General features: G+C 36.2%; 3 protein-coding genes across 3 annotated transcripts in view; 1 reads left to right on the top strand and 2 right to left on the bottom strand.

Annotated features, from left to right (window-relative positions):
- Positions 1-7051, top strand: part of LOC113400687 (alpha-N-acetylgalactosaminidase) — a 66095-nt gene extending 59044 nt beyond the window's left edge. The window contains exons 5-10 of the mRNA XM_026640338.2: positions 1781-1956; positions 2437-2598; positions 2994-3191; positions 4407-4571; positions 4919-4991; positions 5365-7051. Of these exons, the coding sequence (XP_026496123.1) occupies positions 1781-1956; positions 2437-2598; positions 2994-3191; positions 4407-4571; positions 4919-4991; positions 5365-5465 (875 nt within the window). The 3' untranslated portion in view covers positions 5466-7051. The remainder of the gene's footprint in view (positions 1-1780; positions 1957-2436; positions 2599-2993; positions 3192-4406; positions 4572-4918; positions 4992-5364) is intronic.
- The window catches only part of LOC113400674 (uncharacterized protein), an 83444-nt gene that overhangs the window by 31495 nt on the left and 32476 nt on the right, over positions 1-19473 (bottom strand). The gene's annotated exons all lie outside the window — the stretch shown is intronic.
- Positions 11669-12957, bottom strand: LOC113400689 (uncharacterized). The gene has a single exon (XM_026640339.2). The coding sequence runs from the start codon at positions 12906-12908 to the stop codon at positions 11706-11708; it is 1203 nt and encodes a 400-aa protein (XP_026496124.2). The 5' UTR covers positions 12909-12957; the 3' UTR covers positions 11669-11705.

Below are 19473 nucleotides of genomic sequence, written 5' to 3'. Positions count from 1 at the left end.
AAATGATAGTATTACCTATAAAATGTGCAAAACACTATTACAAACGCGTCTAGTGCGGGTATGTGCAACGTATATAAGCAATGTTGAAATTAGCGATTCAATATGCGGTAAATACATCGATGGAGTAATAATTGCAATATTACATTTTATATTCACAAAACATCGTCGAGGAAAAAGTTTACCGAGAGTCGTTTATAATGTGATGGATGTTATGTAAAAAATCGCGACGAAACTAACATTGAAATGGCTTCCTGACCTCGTCGCCTGTGTCTCGCCTACTAATGCGTATTTGATTATTTTATGTGATTCTAGACAGTTGTCTACGACTAGATTTTTATCAATCTCAGATTATGGAACAAATGCCAGTTGGACTGCAGTACGTCAAAAGTGTCGCTTGAAATATTAGTTATTGACGTGTTTTGGTAGGTAGGGCTTTGTGCAAGCCCGTCTGGGTAGGTACCACCGATGTTCTACCGCTAAACAACAGTATTCAGTATTGTTGTGTTCCGGTTTGAAGGGTGAGTGAGCCAGTGTAACAGGCACAAGGGACATAACATCTTAGTTCCCAAGGTTGGTGGCGCATTCGCGATGTGAGGAATGGTTACTATTTCTTACAGCGCCATTGTCTATGGGCAGTGGGGACCACCTACCATCGGGTGGCCCATGTGCTCGTCCGCCAACCTATGCCACAACATAACGGACATAACATTTTAGTTCTCGACGTTGGTGACGCATTGGATATCAGGAATGATTTATGTATCTTAAAGTTCCAATTTGTTTAGACAATTCTACAAATTCTAGGTAAAATTAATGTAATCGTTTTGTTTAGTAAGTATAGTAACATTGCTTTAGTTCCGGCAATGTTTAATAATGTCTCAAAATAATGATTATGATTACAATGACGCGAACAAAAGATAGAAAATATAATGAAATCATAGACAATAATGGACAATACAATGTTTCAATCTCTTATTATAATTAATTACAAATCATGAATTGATTGATCTATTATCATTTATTATTTATTATTGATTCACGTCGATTTCATACTTATTGTATTTTAATCGCTTTGTGTTGTAATATGTAAACGCATGGGACTGCTTTGTATAATCATTATTACATAGTTGACTTGACTTTTATAAACGTGCGAAACTGATGGTTCAATAGGTAATCTCAGTAGGTATATATATGTATGTATGTTCGGAGGAGCAGGATGCCGAACAGTTGGGTTCGGGATTGATCCGACATTTGGAAGACTATGTGGTCGTGCAATGGAGATATTCACAAAATAAAACATATTTAATATCGTCTAATCACTGTATTAATTGATTCAGTAATCGTACACCAAAAATATCAAAGGATTACAATAATTAATCTCGATTAAGAGCAAATGGGTTTGCAAGCAACCATCGCATTCAAGTCGCTTGTCCAAACATAACGGCTCGCGTTGCCATGACACTTTCAACTCCGTTCGGGGGACCCGCTCTTACAAGTAAATCAGCTATTAAACATTATTGCCAACTACTCGATTCATTAATTATCCAAATCAACAACCAAAGTAACCGCCCCCTGTTATATTTATATATATATACATTAATTTGGTACTTATGTATTATCGCCACCGCAACAATTAATTCTTATGTACTTGTCGTGTGTATGTCATTGAATATAAGCAAAGGAATAACTTAAATAAGGGAAACATTAAAATTAAAAATCGAACCTAAAAACAATAACATGATTTCAATATAATTAAATTAAAACTCTTTTAATTATTATTTAGACGCATCGACTTTCGCATCATGGGGCGTGGACTACGTTAAGCTGGACGGATGCTATGCGCTCCCAGCTGATATGGACCACGGTTACCCTGAATTCGGGCGACAGCTCAACCTGACTGGTCGACAGATGGTATACTCTTGCAGTTGGCCCGTCTACCAAATTTACGCCGGCCTACAGGTAAATATACCAGATAAAACATAAACTATAAATGGTGAATACAAAATATCCATTCTAAATATGTATATCATATCAGTTTCTTTAAAATTATACGGACAAAAGTTATGAAAGATTAACTTTATATTATTAATAATAAAGTACAAATGTATGGAAGGAAAGGCTTTTAATTTACTTTTCCAGAATTGAATGATTAATAAAAATGTTTTCATGCTATGAGGATATACTCTCCCCTTTAATGTAAAATCTTTCGACGATTTAGAATTTATTATGAAGACTTTCACATGTTCACTAAATTCATTACAACTTTTACTTTATTGTAAACAGTAACAAAAATCTTCTACAATCGCTTAAAATGTTTTTGATATATTTGTCGGAAAACATACATAAAAATTAAAAACGCAACGTTTTATACATTTCCATGTAATGCGTAGATTTGTATTTGAACTCTTATGGATTTTAAACATTATTTTTTCAAATTAGCCGAACTTCACATCGATCATCGAACACTGTAACCTGTGGCGTAACTTTGACGATATTCAAGACTCGTGGGCCTCCGTCGAGTCTATCATAGATTACTACGGAAACCACCAGGACGTCATCGTGCCCAACGCCGGACCAGGACACTGGAACGACCCAGACATGGTGAGTTACTTTAATATATCATGTTCGTTGCCTATAAAATCTATTTTATATAAAATACTTGAAAAGTTCCATCATATGTTCTATAGGGCTTTATGCAAGCTCGTCTGGGCAGGTATCACCCACTTATCAGATATACAACCGCCAAACAGTAATAGTTAGTACCGTTTTGTTCCGGTTTAAAAGGTGAGCTAGGCAGTGTAACTACAGGCACAGGGGTCATAACACCTTAGTTCGCAAGATTGGTGGCGCATTCACGTTGTAAGGAATGGTTCGTATTTCTTACAGCGCCAAATTTTATGAGCATTGGTGACCATTTACCATCAGGTGGCTTATTAGCACGTCCGCCTAAATTATTATTAAAAAAATAATGTTTCCATGATATTGTTACGTTTCAGCTTATCATAGGCAACTTTGGCTTATCATACGAGCAAAGTAAGACACAGTTTGCGATATGGGCAATCCTTGCGGCGCCGTTGCTTATGAGTGTGGACCTTCGCACCATCAGGCCGGAGTACAAGGCTATCTTACAGAACAGGAAGATCATCGAAGTTGACCAGGATCCTTTGGGTATACAGGGAAGAAGGATATACAAAGTGAGTTTATTTGAACGAATATTTGCAATTGCGAATTCAATAATGATAACGAATCGAGAACTTATTAAAAGAGAAACTTACAAGATTAATACTCATTTACAAACACAACTGTGTGGTAGGGCTTTGTGCAAACCCGTCTCAGTAGGTCATCATCATCCTCCTGCCCTTATCCCAATTTTTACTTAGGGTCGGCGCAGCATGTCATCTTCTTCCATACTTCTCTGTCGGACGTCATCTCACAAGTGACATTCTTTCTAACCATATCGTCTTTCACACAATCCATCCATCGTTTCTTCGGTCGTCCCCTACCTCTATATCCATCCACATCCATGCTCAAGACCTTCCTCACAACATGGTCCTTATTCCTCCGCATAACATGCCCATACCATGACAGCCGGTTTCCACATAGCTTCTCGGATACCGGTGCCACTTTCAAACTTCCTCTTATGTAGTAATTCCTTACTCTATCCATTTGCGTAACACCACACATTCTACCGCTAAGCAGTTTACTTAGTATTATAGTGTAGTGTAGTAAGTTTGAAGGGTGAGTGAGTGAATGAGCCAAATAGTTCCCAAGGTTGGTTGCGTATTGGTGTTTAAAGGTATCGTTAGTATTTCTTACGGCGCCGATGTCTATGGGAAATGGTGGCTATTTATCAGGCGGTCCATTTGGTCGGTCTACAACAATACAACATTAACAGCCTGTAAATTTCCCCCTGTTGGGCTAAGGGATCCTCTCCCTTTGATGCGAAGGTTTGGAGCATAATTCACCACGTTGCTCCAATGCGGGTTGGTGGATACACATTGTGGCAGAATTTCGTTGAAATTAGACACATGCAGGTTTCCTCGCGATGTTTTCCTTCAACGCCGAGCACGAGATGAATTATAAACGCAAATTAAGCACATGAAAATTCAGAGGTGCTTGCCTGGGTTTGAAAACGCAATCATTCTCGTTCTAATCACTGGGCCATCTCGGCTCTTCGTTCGCTTACCTATTTCACAAAATAAAAACACAATTGAAACTAATATAGGGCAAATGTCAAAGCACTGATAAATTTCTCTTGACCGATTACGATCATGGCGGCTAAACTTAAAAACGATTTAGAATATAGATAAATAGTGCGCAAGCATGAGCACAAAGTCGTCGTCACGTCGCCTGTGGCAGTCTTCATGTATTGCAAAAATGTATGAATAAATTATTGATTATTTTTTTAGCATCGAGGTATCGAAATCTGGTCACGACCCATTCTACCCATCCACGGACAGCATTATTCCTATGCCGTTGCATTCGTCAACCGCAGGACTGATGGAACTCCCTCTGATGTGGCGGTAACTTTACGAGAACTCGGACTTAACAACCCAGCTGGATACAGGGTCGAAGTAAGCATAAAGATTTTTAATAATCATTCTAAGAAATCTGTACTATTTCCCCAAAATTATTAGTTATTCGTATGTAGCACTGTTTCCGAAAATGAATGTTTGTTTAACGTGCGATAAAATAATTAATAGTGATTTGAGGGTACCCTCAAACTTGGTAAATAACAACGAAAGTGCCACGGCAGTAAGGCCTCGTTTAAGGAAACTTTTTGTCAAGTTTGGATCTCATTTAATCCCTACGTATAAGAATTGTTCACGTGCTGCACTGCTGCTATTTTAGTTAAACTTTCAATTGTTATTTTTAAATTTAGGTTATTAAATGTACTTAATGTTTTATTATTTTTTGGTAGGACTTATATGAAGATGTCGACTACGGCGTGCTCTCTCCTCAAACCAAGATAAAAGTGAAAGTCAATCCTTCAGGTATTAAGGCACAATTAACTTAAACATAATTCAGTAAATGGACTAATTGTTCCACTGTTTTAAACAAATAACAAATTTATTATGAAAATTTATTAATGTTTCTCATGTTGTTGAGTAAATTTAACAGATTCTATAATATTTTATTGCAAATTAGTGATTGCATTCTATTTTTTAATTGCACGAAATCCGAAGAAACTTCTGATGGCCATGTATGGAACAGTAACTTTAAAATGATATTAGTTTCTTCCCGAAAACTTTGTAACATTTCCTTATGTTAAAATATTATCATATTATTACAATTATTTTGCCTTGTAGTTTATATTTCGAATAGTATAAACCCGGTCGTTAAAGTGTAAGTGCGTGTCGTCCGCAGGCGTGGTGATTCTCCGCGCGGACGCGCAGCCGCCGTTCGCGTACAACGCGATCCCGACGCGGACGCCGTACAACGACGTGTTTCGGCTCTCCAGGAAGTAGCGCCGCCTGCCCAGCGCTGCGAGATACTACAAGTACAACATAAATGTCGCTATACTCAATCCCGTTGATGTCATATAAAACTAGATCGTTTAAGAGTAATTAATATATCTTGTCAATTTTTAGCCTCAAATAGGCTATAACCGATTCTGACTATGTAATTATGTAATAGAGCCATTACATTACGAATACGTGCAAAATCGTTATTGTGAAAGTAATAAAATGTTTTGACTGTTATTGTCGATAAAAGTGATTTAAAATCTTTTCATCGATGACGGAGCATATTTGTTCTATAGAATCATATTTATTGCCAAGATTCCGTATAACGTAGTTTGTGAATATAAATTATTTTGATATAAATATACCTGACAACGCCATCTAGTAGAGACTTAGGAACAGATAACGTAAGCATAATATAGATGTCGCTATATGTCCTTGTCGTTGATGGAACTGAGCCAGCCCAGTAACAAAATAAATCACTATAATATAATACATCTTAACTAATATTTTAAATATTAATGCGAATTTATTTGTTACGCTTTCTCGTCTGAACTTCTCAACCGATCATGAAATTAGGCGTACTAGTTGTCACGGGTACATTGACGATCCCGTGTATCGAATATTGTAACTTTATTATTTAAAGAATTCACAAAAGAGTACTTATCTGTTTTTTATGATTTTCAAAATTCAAAAGTATATGATATTCCTTTCTCCTACTTCATATAAAGAAGCAACACCTCTCGGTGTTTTATCAATATTTTTTTCGTTGTCTTTCCAAATATAAGTTCACAAACAATTTAATATATTTTTTTTTTTATTAATAGTTTTAGGGTAACTTTTTGATAACATTAAATCGAGTTTTTATGACATCGATGTTCCGGATCACGGAATTGAAATTATTAGTAGCATTAACTCCAATGTATATTTATAATACTTGAAAGGGATGGACCGAATGATCTTTTTAAATTCGATATTTTATTACGACAACGACAATATTTTATTTTCTTTCTGTTCTGTCAAAATTTATATATTATTTATTCTATTTAAAAGTTAGGTATACTATTATTTTTATAGATATTTTTGAATAATAATATTAATTAATAGTCTATCCGCTAAAAAAATCGATATTCGGCCCATCACTAAAATACCCATGTATATTGTGTTCGATCTCAGTTCACTGTATGAATATTACTAAATAGAAAACATTCAATTGAGATTTAATTAATGTTCGAGTGTTTTGTTGATCGTAAAAGTTACCACAGTGTTTGTCCGTTCGAAAAGAATTTGTTTAAAACGTAAACAAAAATATGACGTCACAAATTTAATGATAATCAATAAAATTATATTGCACGCTGAATTTAAACAATTTGAATGAATTATTCATTTTTGTTTACATTTTTCATGACTTTTTAAACGAATCGGATAATAGTTTTCTAACACTTGCCTTAGATAACATTTTATTTATATTTGTCTAGTGTGATCGGTGGATAGTTATATGATTTTGCCATTATGATTTACCTAGGATAAGGATGTACATTTTATTTGTCTCTAAATATAAGTTTTTAGTAAATAAAATAATTTTATAAATACTTAGTCATTATTTATTTAACGCTCCCTTTTATATAGTATATAATATATTATATATTTTTTATTATTATATAAAGATGAAAGATAATCTTAGTAAGAAGTTGAAAAATTGCATTAGATAGCGCGATAATTTACTTTGCTATGAATATTATGAGAGTGGAAATCTTAAATGTCAAGCATAATCGATGTTGTGCGTAACCAACAAATAGAACTCATTTTGCAGATGACCGTGGCGGGAGCCCTGGCCGCGGGAAATCGTGACTTAAGAACGAATGGTTTGGGAATATAACATCTCTTTTAAGAGCTGAAATCTCGCACAGACTTTCAACTTCAACCTTTCAACCTTCGAAAGATAAGACTTCAAGTAAAGAAGACTCGTCATTTTTATATAACGAGCGTTTATAGCCCTTATTTCACGCTGGCAACACAGTGCGAGTCAACTGCTATTTAAATAATTAACACTATACAATTACGTAAACATAGAATAATTAATAATCTGTGACATTCAAATTTTTATAACTTTACTTATATGATAATCAAATTATTACCGGAAAAGATCTCTTCGACATAATAACAGTACTACCTATATCATGGTAACTTAAAACTAATATTTAATTATGTATATTTTTATAAATATAATTGGAGTGTAACGAGGTATCTCGACCAGTGAATCTGAAACCTGACGAAGTGGTCGCCATACCTTCCTCTTCTATAATATTAACGCTTCTGAAACAAAAACGTAACTCTGAATAATGCTTAGATGTTACTCTATAGAGTTGGTTCATAATTGTACATATTGCTAACCTTAACGACGCTCTTAAAAGCAATTTAACATACTTTCAAATCAACTAAATACTTTTGGTGTCAGACATTAAAAAGTAATTTGAATCGTCCAACAATTCCAAAAATATATAGATATAGTTAAAATTATCTCTTAAGAATAATGTAATCTTATGAGATATGCAAATTTCATTGATCATGACATTAATTTTAACTGCAACTTTAGGTTCAAATTTTATTTTTATGCTCATTAATACAATTCTCTATAATATTAACGTTTATTTTACCTAATTGATAAATTAAACGATTTAATCGATAAAGTAACAATCTTATTCCCGCCAATAATAATTTCACGAACAAAACATAATGACAATTGAATATGCACAGATATTTATAATTTATTTGAATATTTTTTTGGCTTTGATACTGAAGATTTACAAGTAAAAAAAGTAATAGAAATAGGCAAATCGTCATATAATTCTCACATAAAACTATACAATACACAATTAAAAATATAGTTGAATGAATTACCTTTTTAAACGTGAGCTGTTATTTATATTTTCATCGTTTTCCAATCTTGCGTTTATTTTATGTATCTCTTCCTCTACAAGACTTAATTTATTTTGAATTAATGAATCGATACTCGTTGTGCTCGATCGATCGAGTGTTTGAGTTGAGTCTACAACTCGATCACTTAAAGATTTTTTATCTTTTTCTTCTAAATTTCCATTTATGCGTCTATGATTGCCAGCAACTTTTATAAATCGAATACTTCTATTCGATAGATATTGCCGTCCAAATCGTTTAAACTTAGAAAGATAATTGTGATTTAATATATTTTTAAACTTGCAACACTTTCTGAGACATTTTACGGATTCTCTCCTGGCTTTGGCAACGATGCTTTTAGATTCAGAACGTGTATTATTTTCTGTAAGCTCCTTTGTTTTATTTTCATTAGAGTTAATTATTTGTTGATTCCCATATGTTTTGTCAATGTATTCCTCAAAAATGTTTCTGCAATTTTTATAATTATTATTAGATTTTGTGATATTCGTTGTGATTGCGTATTTTTGCGTTTTTCTCATCGGCTCTTTATTTTTAACTCGTCTGTGCCTGCGATGATATTTTATATGTGGTTTAAATGTTATCAAAAACTTCTTCCGTTTATTAATTGCGTCCTTGCTACGTCGTTCTGTTAGATGCCTCGTTTTATTTGTTTCACGAGCTAATGCAGTATTGGATTCCGACAAATGGTCATCAGTATCAGCTGGTTTGCATTTTATTATAGTCATTGTAGATATCAAAATAAGTATCTGAAAAGAATATACAATAACATAAGTTTTAAAATTAATTTATTATAGTTTTATATTATTATTTTTAATTTCTGCTGAGTTTTCTTTTGCCAGTTCTTCTGAGGTCTGTAATGTTTGTAACTAGCGATAGAATATTTATACTTAGTAAGAAAGTGTCTTCTGTCACAAAAATGATTTTGAATTGATTATTTGAGAAGTCAAAGTTAAAAACGAAGTTTTATTAATAGTTATTTTAAGGGAAGGGAAATGAAACTTTTTAAACATACGAAATTTGAAGTTTCGATTGAATTTCGTTGATAAAAATGGACTAACTTTTATGACTAGTATTGTATGAGACAATGCTAGTCTTAGTAAACCTTTGTTGACTTCAAATTGCATAAAAGGTTAACATGTATGGTAACCTACTGTTTAAAGGGAAGAACATATTTATTTTAGTTAAGTAAGAGTCCATATAAGGCCTACCGCAAGTTTTCTGTCTCATGTTATGTTGCCACGCAACCCTACTTCACCGAGCTGCAGTTTAATTTATTAATGCACAAACTTAATTAAATGTAAGCTTAATTTTGAAAACTAGATGATTATTTTGTTAAGGCATTACCAAAAGAGATTAAACAAAACAGCTTTACAAACTAGAAAACTATAAGTAACTGTACTGTGATCGTACTGACGATGAGTTCATACAGAAATTTATGTAAAATGATTAACATCATCAAATTGATAGATATATATATTTATTATCATACTGTCTGTCTAAGAGAACAGGCAAGAATAATTTAACACATAACAATAAGTTAACTAGTAATAAAAATATTTCATTAATTAATATAAAAATAAAAAAAAATACTTACCCATGTGAGCTTCATAGTTATATTAAAATGTATGTTACGAAACAAGTTAACACAAGCACACGACTCGATGTAAGACGGTAATATTCTACCCTAAACATAGATACGCTTTATGATTGATGCATATAATATTTCATATTTGTTTCTCTGTTATTCACTGAAGCCGAATGTGTCATTATAAATATATTTATAATAACATTAACTACTCGACCCGTCTTCGCACAACACAATTTAATATCAGTCATACAACGTTTATAAACGTTTATTGACGAACATACAAAGATATATCATGATATTTGAATCATCGTTTCTGGCAACCGCAGAACACGTCTTAAAAGTTTTATCAATTGCTGTAATAATACTTTGTAATTGACTGCCTTGTTGCTCTATTGGCTACCTTGCCAAGGACAGTCATCGCAGTGGTCTTAGTGGCTAGGAATCCCACAACCCGGTTCCTCAACCCTCAGAGGTTAAATAAATAAATAGCGGCTAGCTTATCAGACTAAAGACCCCGTGGTCAGCTTACAATCTCCGGGTCGGACAAAACGGAAATAAGTGCAGGGTCTGGGCAGTGACCACAGTACGAGAGTTGTTGGTATCGTGCCTGAACTCCTCCGGTCGCCTTTCGCCACTTGGATATGAGGGCAATGAGACCTGTTCGCGCACGCACTTGTCCACTATTGTGTGTCCTGTACATCTATACTCCCTTGAGAATGGCCAAATATTTCATATATTTTCATTATTATTCCAAAATGAATGTAGCATACATGTACACGAGGACGATATCTAAATCCGCAATCTTCGAAAAGATTCACATGTTCCATCGCGGCGCTCTCTGTGTAGGATATATTTTTTTAAAAAAGTAACGTATATTATGTTAATATGAGCTAATAATACTGTTAGTTATACAACTTTAACTAGTATTTGAACACATGAAGTTTTCAATTGCACGTGTACTTCAATACGTTCTAAATAAAATTTTATAACAAATCTTGTAAAATAATATTATAAAAAAATATATTTATTTTATAATTAAATATGATAATACCTGTCACGAGATATGACTAAAATTACCATAATTGATTAAATAAATTTCTTATAAAGTAATTTATTATAGTATATACTATTTACTATCAAATTCGTACAAGACGCTTCTAGTTGTAATAATTATTTATTAAACGCGAGTCAAAGTTCACACTGTCACGTCCGGTCTGATAGCATTTAATATCGAGGACATTCACTCCCAGCAGTGTAAAGATTATGAACCAAAATGTGTTTATTTTAAAAATAGAACAATACTTTTTTAACAATTAAAGAGGTGCCGTTGTTGTAATGTCTATTTATAAAACTTATAAAAGAACACAAAAACCAAATAAACAACATTCGAGATCCAATTGACGCAATATAATTGGCCGAGAGCTTGAATAATCTACGATATTATAGATTTCCGAAAAAGACGCGTTTAAAATTACGACGAAACTGTTCAGAGCTTTGGAAGTAAAATTAAAGAGGATATAAGTAGTTAAGTATAAGTTATACTACTTATAAAGATATATTAAACAACAACTGTTTGTGGTGTACAATATAACCGACAATTATCGAATCAAAAAAATTAAATCTAAAGTTTGTTTATCTTTATAATAACCTCGATTGTAATCGGCTAAAAATACGCATCGTAGTTTCGTTCGCTTTAAATTTTGATTATCATTCAGAAAAAATCAACTCAAAACACTTACAACTTCAAAGTCTGGTAGATGATTAATGGTATTTCTAAAATCAGGTACCGTACAACAGAAGGCGTACCCTTCACTACTAGAATCCGGGTGCCAGGATAACCAGCGGAAATTGTTACTCCTACATATATCATTACAAAAGAACAATTCACGAGCTTCATTAGCATCATAATATGGATTATTAATGCCGACGAACGCGATCCCGCGCTTCGTACTGGGCTCGTAAACAACTTTATAATAATACAAGGGCACTGGAATAACGGGATTATTATTAATATCAGTGTGTAAATATAAATCGACTCTCTGGTTCCTGTGATTGAGTAGCTGCGTTACTCCAAATGTACCCGTGTATATTATGGTATTGTATCCTGCAACATGTATGTGATTCCTTAGATCGACTTCCAATGTGTTCCAATTGCCGCCATTAAAGCCCGTCCATTGAGGAGCGCAATTAACGTAGTGAAATGTCGCTCGCTCACCAAACGCGAAAACGAAATCCGTTTTAGCGGCTAAATGTCCTCTTGATAAGTGTTGTTGTTCATTAAAGTAATTAGCGACTAGGTTACCAACCAATTGGGCGACGGCTTGTCGTTGTCCTTTTGGTGAGAAAATAGAATTTACTGGTACGGATCCATAGTGACCGTCGTCTATAAAGAACGGACGATCGACCTTGGTTTGATATAAAGCATTGTATGGTTTCTGGGTGTACTTTGAGTATATGGCGTTTAGGTTTTCATGATTGAAGCAAGACTCAAAGACGGGATAAAATTGATTTAGTATTCTATATCCGACTTCTATTATTTGATTGCCTTCGAAGCAAGTTCGGTTAGGGCGTTGACTTGAATAATTTGGCGGATATGGACATTTAAATAAAGAAAACCTTGCGGGAGCTGCCAGCCAGTCATCGTTTCTAAAATTATCTCCGCCTTCACAAATGATAGACGCAACTGTATTAGCTTGAGTTGCACTTGGATGAATAATCGTTCCAGAACCTTCGCAGCTAAGGATCATACTGTCTCCATAATTTAGTTCCACGTTACCGTTACCATCGTCGGGTTCCAATAACATACCATTTCTTAAGATTACTGGAAGTGGTTCTCCGAAATTAAATCGAGTATTAAGTCTACACTTTTGATTTTGTTGTACGTTAAATATGCAAAATATTAACCAATATATAATTTCAAACATGCTGTTGTAAAGAGTTACCTTTTTATTGTATTTTAATTCTAACTGATAATTTTTGGACGTGTCATTAAAACGTGTAAATATTTTTGCGTCATTTTGACAGTTCATCCTATTGAACCATAGACGACACGGCCTATTTTGGAAATTGATTACAGAGTTATATTGAATACCGCGTATGACTAACGCCGATATTTTTACAGATTTCATAATGAGAGGCTGTCAATTCTGCTGTTTTTTTTATATTGACCAAAGATCAATCGATTTTAATATTTATTTTTATATACAACAATTTAAAGACGGTCATTTTGAATTAATAGAAAAATGACAACCCCTGGAAGTATAAGGGAGAGCCATGATTAGAATTTGTTTATCTTTAATGAAGTGGTCTCATTTTAACATACATATAAAATACTAGCTAAACCTGCGGTTTTACACCGAAATTAATAAAACACAAACTTCCAAGCCCCGTTTTACCCCCTTAGGAGTGGAGTTTCGTAGCATCCGTTCTTAGCGGATGTCTACACCCTATAAGGACCTACCTGTCAAATTTCAAGTTTGACGTGTTATAGTTTCTGAGATTTCGTGATTAATCAGTGAGTGTTATTTCGCTTTAATATATATATATAGAGTGGTTCCCGCCCGAAGCTAGGCTCGCTTTTTATGAGTTGATAACGGCCCGATGATGCTGAGGTTATTCGTAAAAAAAGTTCAAATTCGGTACAGTGGCTTAGCCGTGAAAGAGACAGACATACTGAGTAACTTTCGTATTCATAATATTATTATAGATAACACCTATTAATTAGATACTGATAACTTGGTGGTAGGGCTTTGTGCAAGCCCGTATGGGTAGGTACCGACCACTCATCAGATGTTCTACCGCCAAACAGCAGTACTCAGTATTGTTGTGTTCCGGTTTGAAAAGTGAGTGAGCCAGTGTAACTACAGGCACAAGGGACATAACATCTTAGTTCCAAGGTTGGTGGCGCATTGGCGATGGAATGGTTAATATTTGCTATTGTCTATGGGCGACGGTGACCACTTATATCATCAGGTGGCCCACGTGCTCGTCCGCCAAACTACATCATAAAATGAATACACATAATTATGTATGTATAAAGATATACATAATTTTACGACACAAATCGATTTAAACCGACTGCTATTGATCTGCATGTGCACTCAGCTTATAAATTTAATTTAAATATTCACAATATTGACGTTGAAGGAAAGTTTAACACGATAATTTGCTAAATGAATAAATAATGAGTCAAGCCTGGAGCGGTCGTTGACGTCAGGAGGTATACTTAAATGTTGACTTTATCCCTATTAATAATAATTTAATAAGCTATCGTACCGAATAATAATTTATGCTTTTAAATAAAATTATTGTAAAAAGTCATATTGAACCTGGGTAGGCATCGCGGGTAGTATATTTATAATTAGCTCAGGTTAGTTCAGGTAGTCTTTATCAGGGGGTACATGTCAGTCACCTCCTCGTGGTGTACCCTGGGCAACGGGGCCGGCTTGAGCTTGCTCGTCGACCACGGCTAAGACTGGCGGGAGGGAAGCCGCGGGGCCGCTCCTGGTACGTCCCTGATCGGCGTCAGGGCGGACCATGTGAGTGGCCTCGTTGGCTAGGAGGGAGTGGGAGGGCTCGCTACTCGAGCCTCCCAGGTGTTTTACACCGGCGGTCAGCGGCGGAGCCTACCATCTTATCCGCCGCAGGGCGTCAGCTTCGTTGATGCCCAGCCTCCAGTGGCGGACTCGGGGGAGTTCGTCACATTCACACGTGGAGGATGAGGGGGAAGGCGCGCACTAGGCGCGCTTTCCATGTATATTCAGCCGCCTTACGGCGGCTGCCGCTGGTGGGGTCGCGGTTGCATGCCCTTGGCGATCCCGTTGCCTCACCACTCGGCGGCATGGTGGAAACCCGAGGATGGTTTTAGTGGGTAGGACAGGGCATTAGCATCAGCGTGCCCTGGCACGGGGCATTAGGCCCCGGTTGAGTCCCACATACCCGTCCCGGTCCCCCGACCGGGCGGCATGCGTAAATGCATTTCCTCCTCGTTAAACAAAAAAAAAAAAAAGGTAGTCTTTATCACCCTCGGTCGCCTCCTTCCGAATGTGGGAGGGCCGGGGTCGCTATGCCGGCGTCTATATTCCGGCGTAGTGAGGTCGATGGCGCTGTACGGTACCCCGATCTGGGTAGACGCCCTCACCGCTGATAATCGGGCCCTGCTGCGAAAGCCGCAGAGGGTCATAGCGGTGAGAGGCATCGGAGGGTACCGTACGGTGTTGTGGACAGCGGCGACACTTCTCGCGGGCGATCCGCCCTGGGAGCTCCAGGCGGAGGTGCTCGCGGAAGTGTACCGGTTCCGGGTCGAGGCGAGGGACCGCGGCGACCGTCCAGGATCGGCGGAAGTCGGGCGAATCAGGGCTCTAGTCCAGCGAGCCCTGATCGTCCGATGGAAGGAGGACTTGGGGTCACCCACGGCGGGCCTGGCGACAGTGGAGGCGATTCGTCCCCACTTGAGTCGCTGGGTCGAGAGGAAGCAGGGCACACTCACCTTCAGAATGACGCAGGTACTTACCGGGCACGGATGCTTCGGTAAGTACCTGCACGGAATAGCGTGACGGGAGGAGTCACCCTCCTGCCACGAGTGTGGTGCGCTAGTCGACACTGCGCTCCACACCCTGAGTGAGTGTGCTGCGTGGGGGCCCCAGAGGCACACCCTGGCGGCGACTATGGGCGGAGACCTCTCGCTGCCGAGCATCGTCAACGAAATGCTCGGTAGCGAGACGTGCTGGTCGGAGATGCGCTCCTTCTGCGAAAACGTGATGTCACAGAAGGAAGCCGCGGAGCGGGAGCGGGAAGAGGAAGCCGCTGCAGACCCGCTCCGCCGAAGACGACCAGGGAGGAGGAAGAAGCGCTACGCGCACCTTCTCTCCCCGCCTCAATAGGCGTCGCAGGGACTAGGGGGGTCTCAGTACCCCGAGAACACTCGGCGTTTATGGCTCCGGGGAGTACCACACCCCCCTCCCCACCTTCCATCACGTGGGGGAGGCCCGTAATGCGTTTTTCCAGCGAGAAAAGAGAAAAAAAAAAGAGAACGTAGTCTTTATCACGTCGTAATAAAATGACACGTACAAAGGCAAGTTAATTTACTATAAACGTGTTAATCTGTAAATATTCTAAAAGAAATTACAAATTTATCAATATTTTTTCCAGTAACATTGACTTTAAAATCCACTCAAAGAGTTAAAAAAATAAAATTACCTCAACTATTGTTTTAGATAAAAATAATTTTTCATAGCTTTCTTTCTCAATAATAATGTCTATAACATTTTTATTGGGAAAGAAAGGCAGCCGATGATACTGGACATAGATTTAGAAAAAGTAGAAAAAATAATCTTATTGGAAACCCTCTCCGTTCCGTTGGCGATATGATCGATTTCATTCATGGTGACTATTCTCAAGGACGACTAGCCAAGTGCCAACTAAGCAGGATTTATTACAGTGCAAAAGTGTGCTCGCACACAGGTGTGTCCCGATTTCTTCTCATAATTCAATCTAATGGCAGATCCAAAACTTTCAGAAATAATTTACTCGCAAGACCTTCGCGTGTATACAATTAACTTACCAACTGCAATGGCCATTCTGGGCAGGAAAATGACCCAACTGACTGAACGCAGAATCGGGTTCTAAGGCCTAATAAGTTAGCCACGAAACCAACGAACACTTTTATTCGTACGTAAAATATTAGTGATTAGTTCTCGTACGCGGTGTTGCTTTCGTTTCAGGGGTTAGTCGTCACTCGTCAGGTGTCACGCATAAAAAAGTATCCTATGTCCATCCTCGTGGTTCAAGCGTGTTTGAAAGAGTAACCGAGTTATTTTCGCGTGAACAATATAAGTATATACACGTAATAAAGTATTATCATAATTCTTCTGAACATAAGTATGAATACGTTAATAAAAAATGTAAACAAACATCTCACGTTAACCAAAGAGCTCCATAGGAGTACACAATAAACGCTTATATACAATGAATTGAAAGGGTCTAAATGTTTCATTTTATTTCCTTATATCTTTTAATTGTGGTCATTCGTGTCGCGTCTCATAATATAGTTACAGTCATAAGCATGTCTGCTATCGCGACGGACAGACGTGGAATGTATTAAGGGAATTATTAAATGACATTCCTATACGTTAAATGCTACTAATACCGTGTGAAATTAAAACACCATTAAAATGATACGTATGGTAAGTGTTTTTATATTAAAAATAATTTTATTTCGTCAACACAATAATAATTATAATAACCAATGTAAGTATTTGTTATCGTTCTAACATATATCGAATAATAACACGCGTTTATTAAAATAACGTTATAATAACGATATATTTAAAATTAAATATCTACTAAATGAAATTTTAAAATGTCTGACTTACATACAAGTCAAACTACGTAACATGATAAGACTTTGCACAGGTATTTCTCATAGAATGTGGATTAGCATTTTTTTTTTTTTTTATTTTATTTGAAGTATCGAATTCGTTGTCTGATGTTTGCAATGGAATCGATCTTTAGGCGTAGGTTAAGTAGTGGGCCAAGGACAGTTGTTAAAGTTTTTTTTTTATTATTTTTTAATTCATCACCGAAAACCGATATTTAAGATGAAAGTTTGTACGGAAATTCTCTCATAAAGTTAAAAATATGGAAATCGGCGTTTTGACGTCGGTTTATGAGTAACAGCTGCTAAATTGTTTCTGGATATTCATCACCCAGGGGATGTAATTGGGGATGAAAGTTTGTAAAAAAGTTCGCCTTTTTACAATGTTTGAACAATAGGAATCGGTGTTTAAGCTTTTGTTTATAAATAAACAACTAACATAACATTAGTGTCGGATGGCATGTCCCATCGAATAGGTACACTAGTTTAAATATGAAAATAATTTATTACATTAAACAAAAACGACGACCGTGACGACCTCCGTGTTCGAGTAGTGTGTACACCGGTTTTCATGGGTACGCCACTCCGAGGTCCCGGGTTCGATTGCCCGCCGAGTCGATGTAGAATTTCCATAACACAAGTGCTTTAGCTACTTACATTGGGATCAGAGTAATGTATCTGATGTTGTCCAGTATTTATTTATTTATTTAAAAACAGTCACGATCAATGCATTTAAATTATGTCACAGACAATAAAATCTAGTATACTTACTTTTATAATTCATTAAATAAATTTATTTTGAATACAGTATATGAAGTGGAAATTTTTGAAGACGCATTGAGCGATTTTTTGTTGAGGGTATGGGTTAATGTCAATGACACACTAAGTTATATCTGTAGTTGTGAGTATGACGTATACGTTCAAAATGATTATAAGGCTCTAAGATTATAAACCAAAACGCAAATGGAGCGTACGAAACGTTAAAATGAAGCAACGAAAACGAATACAAAATCAAAATCCCGGTAGTATTTAGTAAATGACAGTACTTTTAGCAGATTTACATTGTACAATATTAAATAAATATTGGCTTTCATTTTGTATTTGCTTTTATCATCTTAATGCTCCATGCCTTCCATCTGCCTTTTGTTTTATAATCTGAGATATAGGTATAATAAAATAATTGTTATATAGTATATTAATAATATTTGAAATTTTAATTTTGGTACAATAATTAATTTGCTAATAAAAAAACAGCTCAATCCGGTCTGCTTCTAAATTGAGTTGCAAGATATCACCGTACGTTCGTGAGCCGAGATGTCCCAGTGATTAGAATGTGTGCATCTTAACCGATGATTACGGGTTCAAACCCAGGCAAGCACCACTGAATTTTCATGTGCTTAATTTGTATTTATAATTCATCTCGTGCTCGGCGGTGAAGGAAAACATCGTGAGGAAACCTGCATGTGTCTAATTTCAACTAAATTCTGCCACATGTGTATCCACCAACCCTCATTGGAGCAGCGTGGTGGAATATGCTCCAAACCTTCTCCTCAAACGGAGAGGAAGCCTTAGCCACAGCTGGGGAAATTTACAAGCTGTTAATGTATGTAAAAAACACGCTGTTACATTGTGACATTATTTCATCAGCTTAAGATTGTATTTCTATCGTTAGTTCACTTGGCTGGATATGTTTTATTTTAATAATACATATATATTTAAGTGTTCCACTTGACCATATCACAAAACACGTCCCAATATAGTTGTTAAAAATAAAATTGATAAATAAACGCGTCATTTCCTAATTAGTATCAATTTGGGAATTTTGTATGTTTCTAAAAATTTATATAAACATTTTGTTTCAGATAACTTTGACGATATTTACCTTTTTTCTATTCGACATCGTCAGTTCAGCGATATTACCAACGATGTCTGACAATATGGCGTCAGGAGTGAGATCAAATATGACAGATGACTATAAGAAATACAACTATATTATAACGACATATTTATAGTGCCTACTTCCCTACATATTATTTATATAATATGTAATAATCTTTTGTACAAAATGTTTATAATAGACGTATATTGTTCATAGATATATTAAGGTTTAAGTA

This window comes from Vanessa tameamea, chromosome 22, assembly GCF_037043105.1.
Source record: "Vanessa tameamea isolate UH-Manoa-2023 chromosome 22, ilVanTame1 primary haplotype, whole genome shotgun sequence".
In the NCBI taxonomy this organism is placed as follows: Eukaryota; Metazoa; Arthropoda; class Insecta; order Lepidoptera; family Nymphalidae; genus Vanessa; species Vanessa tameamea.
The sequence above is the reverse complement of the archived record's forward strand: the minus strand, read 5'-3'. Positions and strand labels throughout refer to the sequence as shown.

Excerpts from the sequence above, each read along its gene's own strand:
- LOC113400689 (XM_026640339.2), bottom strand. The coding sequence starts at position 12,908 with ATGTTTGAAATTATATATTGGTTAATATTTTGCATATTTAACGTACAA.